The sequence below is a fragment of the Siniperca chuatsi genome, linkage group LG5 (assembly GCF_020085105.1).
Source record: "Siniperca chuatsi isolate FFG_IHB_CAS linkage group LG5, ASM2008510v1, whole genome shotgun sequence".
Classification (NCBI taxonomy): Eukaryota; Metazoa; Chordata; class Actinopteri; order Centrarchiformes; family Sinipercidae; genus Siniperca; species Siniperca chuatsi.
In genome coordinates, this window is record NC_058046.1 from 21038856 (window position 1) to 21049430 (window position 10575).

Genomic DNA, 10575 nt, shown 5'->3' on the forward strand with positions numbered 1-10575 from the left:
TGAACAGGAAGGGTATGAAAGATTGTAATCTGAAAAGTAACTAGAAACTAAAGCTGTCAGACAAATGTAGTGGAGATGTGAGATGTGGTGGAGCAGAAGTATAAAGCTGTATAAAATGGAAAAACTCAAGTAAAGTACAAGTACCTCAAATTTGTACTTAAGTACAGTACTTGAGTAAATGTACTTGCATGTAGTTATATTGCACCACTGATGATGACTGAATTCCATTTAGCAACTTCAGTTTCAGCGTCATTGGCACACTGTCATGACAGAGTGGCGCACTTATTAGTAACACGTATTCTTTTATTACTTGTGACAAATCAAAATGTCTGCTGTGAAAACGGCCTGTTTAGGACATGAGCCTAAACACCGGTGACTGTCATTTCAGCATAGCTCCACCCACCGAGCTGAAGTCTAATCAACCACAATTCAAACACCTGCGTTGGTGTGTTGGGCCTTAAATGGCTGACTTTTGAAGATTACAGTTAAAGACACACAGTGTGTTCTGCTATCTGTCAGCTCCAACTACAGGATCATTCCCCAATTTGTCCAAAGACATCTGCATGTATAAAACATGTTTGATGTAATCACAGCAGCTTCAACTGGTCTGAGGCTCAATCAGGAGGTGAAATCATTGCAATCCTAACTCACACTGCCAGTTAGCGTGTACTGATTAAGAGTTTAAGAGTTGCCACAGCCAAATGGGGATCTTGTGTGTTCCTGTCATGCTGATGGAGCCCTGAGGCGAGGATTTGGGCAGCAGTGTTCAGATTTAAACCCTCATGTTGTTAAACATTTGCCCAACTACAAGCATACATATCACCGTTTTTCCTGCTGTCCCTGTGGTGTGTAAATTTAAGAATTAATAATGAGAAGCAATGACATGTAGAACCACAATATGGTGAGTGCTGTACCGTGTATCATTTTTATTATCAACTGCAAACTTGAACCCAATAATTCACAGCCAATTAAAAAGGTACTTCTTGGCTACAGGGACTTTTTGTTTTGGTAGGAACTATGACCAAAGAACCACAATCAGAACCAGGGGCCTGTTTCACAAAAGCATTTTGCGAACACTGTTTACAAGCAGTAAAATGGTGGCCGTATCACAAGTCCTACAGGGCTCTCGCATGTTCATGCGTAAATAAGTTCTCATGTTGAAAATTTGGTGAAATGTTCGTCAAAAAGTAGTGTCAAGTTCCTGACATCCTGAAAAGGATCCTGCAGAATATGGAAGATTAGTGTCAGCACAAACATTAAAACACTATTTTACATAATGATTGAATCACAGTAGTCTGACATGGCTTTAAATGAAACCGTCTTTATTAAGTAACTTTAATATCAGAAAAATAAAACTCTTAAATTCTCTTTACAGCAAATATATAATATCAGTGCTTTGGCCGCAATAACTTAAAAGGCCATTATAAAATATAGTCTGCTTTTAAACTCCTGACTCAATTTGAAGAATTTATATGCCTTAAGACTCCCCCTACATATACATAACAAAAGTGTAGTAAAATTAGCAAATACTTTGAACTGTTGGTACAGCTTAACAATATACGTATTTATATATAGATCATCTAAGATACATTTTACAGTATACCGTTCTCAATTTGGTGGCGTACAGACATTAACAGGCAGCTTGAATCCTTGGCCTTTTTACAGTTGCAGTGTGACTTTTACATTGGCGGTACATTATGAAGACATGCTCGTGATGCACATTCCATTTTCCACTATTTTAAAAACGGCAGCAATCAATACTATTATCATCAATACTGTAAACTAATAACTAAACTACAAGCAGATAGCATTGACACCCTCCTGCAATATTTCTTGGTTTCCAACTCTTCATTCACTTAATCACTCAGTAAAAAAAATTTAAATCTTATTGTAAACATTTTTATATAGATATATTTATGTATGTATGTATGTATGTATGTATGTATGTATGTATGTATGTATGTATGTATGTATATATATATATGAAATGTAACAAAATAAAAAGTTCTGTATATGTATCAGTCATTAACAGTAATATTATATAATACATACACAAAAAATGTCAAACTGAGGGTCGAAAGTGTATTGCATTCCCTCAGAGAGAGAAACAGAGCAAAGAGAGATCGACCCTTCATAGAGCAGAGAGAAGTCAAATAAAAAGGACGGAGAGAAGACCAGAGGGGGCAGAAGCAGATGGGTTTTTTGCACTTGTGGGACTTGTTTGGTTCCATTTCCTCAAGAAAGCTCAATCTATGAAAGAGACGATATTTAGGAAACAGAGCTAAGTGATGGAATAACTCCCAAATACTGTTTACAGCTGGAATGCTAGAGGGACTGCAGTCCAATGTCCACACGGTAAAACAACAGTATTGACCTTATGTAGTGTCAGCAAAGTTGAATGAAATCATTCCAGCTGCTTCCCCTTCGAAATATCCGCCAACTCATTCAATCCTGTAAAACAAAGTCTAGAGACACTGGTGTTTAAAGCTAAGATTTGAGATGATTTCCACCAATTTGTACCTTTTTTTCACTTTTCAGGCGGAGGAACGGACAGATGCACACATTGAAGGGGGGAGGGGCAAAAATCTGAATGTGTTTGAGTCCCATCTAGTCAATACTGTGGTAAGAAAGGTCTGTGCTTAGTGAGGGCACAGGACAACAGCAAATGAGCTGATGAAACATGAGAAGCAAAGTGTGTACCATTGAAACATCTCATTGTATTAAAGCAGGTAATTAAGGTGAAGCCCGACTGAAATGTAGTAGAAAACACAGAAGGTATATGTCTGTCTACAAGTTTAAGCCCAAGATTGTTTGAGCTCTGTAATTAAAACCCGAGGAGATTAATTTATCTAGTGCTTCCTCGAGTAGTTAACATACTGAGACGATTTTTGCATAGGCCTGGTAGACAAGACATGGGATTAAATAAAAACAAAGTAAAGCCTTTGTCTCCATTTTGCATCCCAATGGAATTATTTTGCAGACTGCTTACCAACAAGGACACAAAATGGCTGTGATGAGACGGCCACAAGGTGGAGTAGTTCAAGTGAAAGAACATTCAAGTGAAAGAAAAGGATATTATTGAGATGGCTGAAAAGTCAGCAAACCATCTGTACAATACGGGGATTTGTTCCAGATTACAGCTGTCTTCATAGTAGACTTTCATAGAATATTAGCGCTTTTGGCTCCCAGGTGAGGTTTAACTATTAGTTAGCCATACTTATACCATCTACTATAGTAACTGCAATTCAGGGGAGGAGGAATGTTACCAAAGGTACAAGCTGTGCATATCTTTCTAGCTGAAAACCAGCCCATGGTTTCCCAAACAACGATGTAATCACGATATAAACAAAAAAGGCACAAAAAAAAAAACAAAAACAAAAACAGAAATATACTAAATGGGAGTGTTTGGTGCTAATAAGATAAGCAATAGGTGGTAAATACTTGAGAACGGCTCAACAAAATAGGAAGCAAAAGAAAAAATCTCTGTGATATAACCACTGAGATTCATTTAAGAGATTGAACTTCGACAAATACATTAAGACCTCAGTCTGTCAGCTTGTGTTCTTTCGAGCCAAAATCTGGATTTGTAGATAGTGTTGTCAGTTAATTAAAGGCTCTCCAAAAAGGCCACAAGTTTAAGACAGACCAACACTGTGTCCGCTGAACCAGTTGTTTCTCTTTGTTTACTTAGAACGGAATTAGGCACAAGTTTACCGTAAACAGTTTTTTAAAAAAAGTAAAAATGGAAAGCAATGTGGCGATACTGAAGTGTTTTAACATCTTGGTACTCAAAAAGGAGTTAACCACATGTTAGTTATAATCTGGGAAAGGAGGAAACCCGAGGCAACAAGAGGTTGCCATTGGAGTGTGACATCTTTGCAATTGCGGGTTTTGACCCACTTGGTTTAAAAACCCTTTGTGGGTGTGTTTGCATGTTTATCAATATGCTGTTGAGCGACGTTCAAAAATTCAGATGTATAATCTGGAGCATATAAACATCAAATTCTGTTTAAAGTAGTATGGATACACTTTGCTTACCAGGATAAAATCTATGCTAATTTTCTGCGATAGAGTGACATTTACCAGGATAATGTGGCATGTGTACATTATATCCAGTTTACTACAGTAGGCATTCAAATTATGTGGTAACCAGGAGAATACTATTAATGTATACGTATTCATATGTGGGACTCACTATATGTAAACACGCTCACCTCTTTTTTTCCCTCAAAAGTTTCCTGCCGCGAGCACAATAATTGAGATGAAAGGGGCTGGGCCATATTTCAGCACATAAAAAACCACTGTAGCAGCAAAACAATTTTTTAAAATGGATAAAACTTTTGAGATGTAGACAAAAAAACTTTGACCAAAAAGCCAACATTGTGTAACTAACAGAATTTAAAGTACATTAAAACATTTAAGAAACTGATAACTAGATCAGGGAGAAGAAAATATAAATCAAAAATCATGATAACCAAAAAAAATATATATATATATCCCACCCCACCCAATGCTACACAGAGGGTTTCCAACCCTCCCACTGATCTATCAGTCAATCAAGGAAGAAGACTTCACAATAGCAGGCACATGAACGGGCTGAACACCCTAACCCATGCCCTAAATACAGATCATTCCTTATTCACTTATTCTTCCTCACCTTTGTCAACCAAACACCAGCTTGGACAAAACCCGGGGTGAGGACACACCTAGACAATGATTTGGGGTCCGTTTTGTAATTTCCCCACACGTTAGGAGTTGGGGAGGCCAGTCCCTCATCAGCCGTCAAGGTAAATGGATTAAAAATCACATGTTGCGGAGCTGAATGGCCTGTGTGACCGGAGACAGGCACACAGGGCAAACAGCATCTGGACCCTGGCATATGTGGGTGGCACAATCTAGACAGAAGAGGTTATGGCCGCAGGGAACCAAGGCAGCGATCACCTGGTTATCCATACAGTGGATACATATCTCCTGTCCCCTCCCTGCTGATCCAAGCCCCGGCCGATAGGAGAGTGAGGATTCAGGAGGGGAGGAAGAGGAGGCGGTGCTTTCACTGGAAGAGGAGAAGGCCGAGCTGTAAGAGGGGAACCTGTGGGCATCGAGGGTCCCAGCCGAGCCAAAAGGCCCTCTGTGAACACGCTGGGCCTGAGGGTGCTCCAAGGCTTCTGTCCCACAGAAGGTTGGAGAGAGCCGGGGTGTCCCAGGCTGACTGGTCTGGAGATATCGATGACAACAGTCATTAGATGACCATCATCATAAAAAAATATAGCATCTTAAAAATTCCTGTTTATGACTCAACACAAATGTTTCTTAAATTTCAATGTGTATCACTGATGCATTTTTTGGGCTGTCAGTGTCACTGCACAGACTTTTTATCCTTGTTCTTTTCAGGAAAGAAAAGTTATCAGTAGATACAAATGGCAACTGCCACAAGCCAAATATCTTTGTTCAAACTGAAAAATATGTCAAGCACTACCAGTTACCCACTCTGTGTATGCGCCATGTCAAGATTTTACATTACAGTGACTCAGTGTAATAAACTAGCTGGCAAGACTTATATACAGCAAAGCGGACAGACATGTCTCCATGAATATTAAAAGGGCCTTCATTTTTTCTTAAAGTAAACTGTGACAGAGGTACATGCCAATCGGGTAAACTTTGGTCTAATGTTTCTGTCGATCCTCAGATTACACATTTATAATAAATAACAGGTTTCTTGTATATGAGACAATCAACTGGTGTATGCATAACTGTAATAGTAATCAGAGTTATGATACTTCAATTTTCATACCTAAATCCCACTTTATATTGTCTACAATGAAGGATAAAATGGCAAAAGCTTAATTAAAACTTAACTGTAATTTAACTGTGGATTGGTTCTTTAATGTCTGCAAAGGAGGCCATAAACTGTATGCTCCCGTTGAATTTCACCTACCTGAGACTGACGAGCGTCGAAGGCCTGGGGGGTATGGTGGTCCACAAAGGGGCTCCAGATTTGTGGTTGTGTAGCAGGGTGCGAGGCTTGGGCAGTGGAGATGGTTAATGGGTCAAAGCCTGAGGAGGTGCCACCACCTCCCAGGCTGACCAGCTCTTCAGACCCCACAGGAAGAATGCTCTCACCAAACCAGAAACTTGCACTGCCGCCATTACTGTTGTTGTTGTTAGCATTGGCATTAAACGCACAGGTTGGGCTGAAATCTGCCATCCGGTTACCATTACCGCTGCCGTGGAAAGAATCAGCTGAGCTGGAGCCGCTGCCCAGGGAACTGGAGCTGTCGTTGCGGTAGGTGGAAGACATCCTGACACCACTGTTAATATTGCTATTGATTCGCTGAGTACCGTTGATGCTCATTGGCAGCAAGCCGCCGCCACCACTCGGTGATGATGCACCAGCATGAAGCCACCCAGCCTCCCCCAACCCAACTGGTGTTGCAGAACTCTCAAAGCTGACGTCTGTCCCATTGAATTGAAAGTCATTGTTGTCTGCACCAGGAGCCTCAATGCCTCCGCAGGTTCCTGTGCGGAGGGCGATGTGCGCTTCTATCTCATCCCTCGCCCGGTCCACGTTCTCTGGCATCCCAGTGACCTCGAACACTGGCTCTTTGTCACGACTCGGAGTCACAATGTAGGTGTGGGTCTGTTGTTGAATACGTTTGATGGTTGCCCCTGAAAGATATGACCAGACCAAGACTCTAGTACTTAAACAATTGTTAGTTGAACACCAAGTTTAAAGATTGCACCACAAAATTTTGTTTTACACGTTATATGCGTGACCATTCCTGAGAAATATACATCTGAGCATAACAAATGGCACGTGGAAGAAAAGAAAAGAAAAGTGTCGAAAACAAAGAATAGTTAAGTATTAATAGTGCTGAATACATTAGCTGGAGAAAATTTAAAACAAAAACATGTAACAGATGTGTGTGCTTTGCTGTCGCTTCATAACTACAGCTTGACCTGATTATGTCAAAATGACAAATTAGCCCAATAGGAGTTGACTGCACATTCACATTAACAGCATTATATATTTTCATATATTTTGTTTTTTCTAACATTGAAATTGGAAGAAGCACAGCTGTGCAATTATAGCACTGAACTGCAGGCTTTCGTGGTGACTCAGCTGGCTGAAGCACATACCACCCAACCACAAGACCATGAGTTTCAGTCTAGAGTAGGAACCTTCTCAAATGTCAATTCTATATATTTAAAAAAGAATGAATGTCTTACATTTACTTTTGACATATGGCTCAAGGGTAACTATTTAAAAACAAAGAAGCATTCACACAATTAATGTGCCATAATTAATGGCCAAGTGACATTAATTTTATCTCATTGTTGATAAACACCAAATATTGAACATTAAAATTCCACACTGCCTCTTGCATTTCTGTGTGGCACAGGGTTTCATCACCATTTACAAATTTGATGTCATTTTGACTTGTTACCTCACCCTCTCCAGCCTAATTGCACATGGTTGAGAACCACTGCAATTAAATTTACAAATCAACCCCAGGGCTTTCTGACACTAAGGTGGTAATGTCAACCTGGCAATGGGTTAAAGACTATGTGAGAGCAAAATGTAACCTTCTGGAGTAGAGCTGAGCATATTAAAACTCTTTCAGAAGTTGTAAGCAACTTAAAGCACATTAGGTAATCCATTAGACAATTCCCTTTAAATGCTCAGAAAGAAAACAAAACCTGTTATATATGGCCTATTACAGTAATTTGGCTCATTTATTAGTCAGAAACAAAGCAATATTACTTTCATAGTAAAAATTAAATATGAACAAAATCACCTTTTGGGAGTTGACTTTACCTATACCCCACACCTCCATGTCATAGCATGAAAATCATAAGCTCATTTCAAACATATTGCCTTATTGTAAATACCCGTGCTATTCCTTCCATTGTGTAAAACTAATCTAAAAGCACCATTTATCTGAATACAGGATGAATCAAACACCCACCTTTGGGACCCACAACCAGCCCTACAACACGATATGGTACCCGCACCTATAGGATTGAAATGACACAGGGTTAACTATACACACTTTAAATGACAACCAAAAACATAAAACACAGAGCCTACTTCATAAAACAAATGTGCTTGCATGGTAACATACACAGCACTTAAAGATATCAAACAGACATTCTTATGCAGTGAATGACATTAACACTGAGCAACATTATGACTCGTAATAACGTGCTTGCTGACCTGAATGGTCGTCTGTCCAGGTAGAGAGGGGGTCCCTGGTCCGGTTACAGCAGACAGGGGGCCTGTCTTGTTTCGAGAGGCTCTTATGAGGGAGAAGTGCTCGGCTGCAGACAGTATCTCCCTCTTAGCCATGGCCACATCTTCTTTGCGCCCTGTTACAACAAAGACAGGCTGCTCTCCCCTCACTGGTGTCTTAATGTAGGTGTTAGTTTTGCCTCGAAGTGCTTTAATCTTACAGCCTGTTGGGGGGTGGCAAGTTAAAGAGAGACATGGGAAAGTTGGATTATTTCCAATTACATTACATACACATAATATTAAACTTTGATAATCAGTATCTCCAAATTGAACTAATAAAAGATCATGGCACACGCTATTTCAGTTTCCACTCACTAATACCATTTAAAAGTTGCATAGCTTCTAAATTAAATATTCCTTTCAGCCGTGGTTGAGAGTCCAACATCATTACCAGAGCCATTTCCTGTTGTTGTCAACACTGCAGTCTGTGCACCCTCCCCCAACTGATCTCAAATATGACATAATAACACTCCTAACCCTACTACTGAGCTATGTAAAGTTTATGTAAAAAGGACCAGATAAAAGCGTTGGACATCTAAGAAAAGCCAGTCGTGTTCAGAAGTCTTGTTATGTCACGGAGCTAACTATAACCAACAGCTGATGTGGCAAAGCAATGGTCACCCATACTCAGCTCTTCATGTTCTCCTCCGAGACAAAGCCAAGCCAGGTTTAGCACCACAAGGCACGGCTGAGGACAGGCTCACTGTCAGCGAAGCACAGACAAAATGCCCTTAATACAGACGAGCTGCCAAAGCGAGAAGACACGGAGAGACCTGCTGGTTGATAAAACTTGTGATGTAAACTTTTGTGGAGGGTGTTGGGCGAGGGTGTTGTTGACCCACTTAGGAGGAGTGCTAAGCTAGCTGGTTGCAAGCTAACGTTAGCTGTTGTAGCTGAAGATTCTAAATGATAGTTTGGTTTAACTCTAGATCATGTTTTAATGTTTGAACTACACATAACTAATCAGATGTCCCATATAAAAAATGTTACTTATAAAAATGTTTACTAATTATGTTAAATAGCCCGTACTCGTTCATGCTAGTGCGCGGGTGACAACAAGTTACTAGTTAGCTAACGTTAGTTCTCACTTGCGACAAAAAACTGTCAAAACTACATTTTAGCTGTTACGTGTTTTATCGTAACTCTGCATTTTCTTAGTATTCCAACATTATGTCGTAATAACTTAGTTAATAAAATTTACTACCCTGTTTTTATTCTTGTGTACATCTTATTTTGCTCACTTTACTGCTGCCTGAACTATCTTAACACCAAGTTTCGTCTAAACTCCCATTAGCAACTTAACGTTAGCTAACGAATCCAACCAAAATCATCCGAAAGACAACAACAACAACAACAACAACAACAACTCACCCTGCCTGCCCACAATCTCCGCGACGTGCTCGGAGCTCGGCACGGCCACACACTCCGTTGTGTTGACGCTCTTTCGCCGACTCAACAGCGAAGATTCGGCCTCGTAGCCCGACTCCCCGAACACGCCGGGCGGTAACGTTAGCATCGCCATGCTGCTAGCCGGTGGTAGGGCGCTGCCGCCGACCCCACTATCATCACGCTCGTCTCCGTTGTACAACAAGACCGTCTCGGCGTGCGGCGGCTCCATCCCGGACGGCATCACGGAGCCACCCGGCCCCGATGGGAGGTGTTGGTGGCGGTGGGCCTGCGCTAGCATCGAGCTAGCGATGCAGCCAGAGAAGTCGGCGGCGGCTACAACTTCTGGCTCTTCGTCTTCGGGCGCTGCTGTTATGTTCACTTCATCTCCCGAGGGCGGCCGGTGCAGGGGTAGGGGCTTCAAGTCTAGGACCGTACCGAGGAGGTTGAAATGAGAAACCGGGGGGAGCTGGTGATGGTGGTGGTGAAAGGAGAGGCTCTCGTCTGCTTGTTCGGGGGTCCGGCTCTGGGTGCCGTGGGGCTCCTCAAGGCCCATACCGGCGAAAGCGTGTACTAGCGGCGGTGGGACCTCGGACTCTCCCTCGTCGGCCTCCAGCAAAGACGTGCTACTAGGCATGATGCAAAACTTTTATAATAATGCCGTTAAACGGTAATCGATACGAATAATATTTCAAATCAGTTTTGGTTTACAAAAAAATAAAAAGCGACCAGCGCCTGTTGGTTGAAATGTGTGGCTTTTGTTTTGTCTTTCCAGCTCTCCATGCAGCCCTCCCTACACTGTAATCTCGTATTGCTTTTTCACGCGAGACTTTGTTTTGGGGTCAGCCGTGTATTCACAACTGTCAGAAAGACGCACTCAGCGCGCGTCATGCAGGGGT

At 41.4% G+C, this 10575-nt stretch overlaps 1 protein-coding gene across 1 annotated transcript; it reads right to left on the reverse strand.

The window, feature by feature from the left end:
- Window positions 1-1301: 1301 nt before the first annotated feature.
- On the reverse strand, window positions 1302-10537 carry LOC122876694 (RNA-binding protein MEX3B-like). Its single transcript, XM_044197314.1, has 5 exons — window positions 9662-10537; window positions 8216-8454; window positions 7968-8013; window positions 5936-6666; window positions 1302-5214 (listed from the first exon to the last, which is right to left on the reverse strand). The coding sequence occupies exons 1-5, from the start codon at window positions 10311-10313 to the stop codon at window positions 4804-4806; spliced, it is 2079 nt and encodes a 692-aa protein (XP_044053249.1). The 5' UTR covers window positions 10314-10537; the 3' UTR covers window positions 1302-4803.
- Between the last annotated feature and the right edge of the window lie 38 nt (window positions 10538-10575).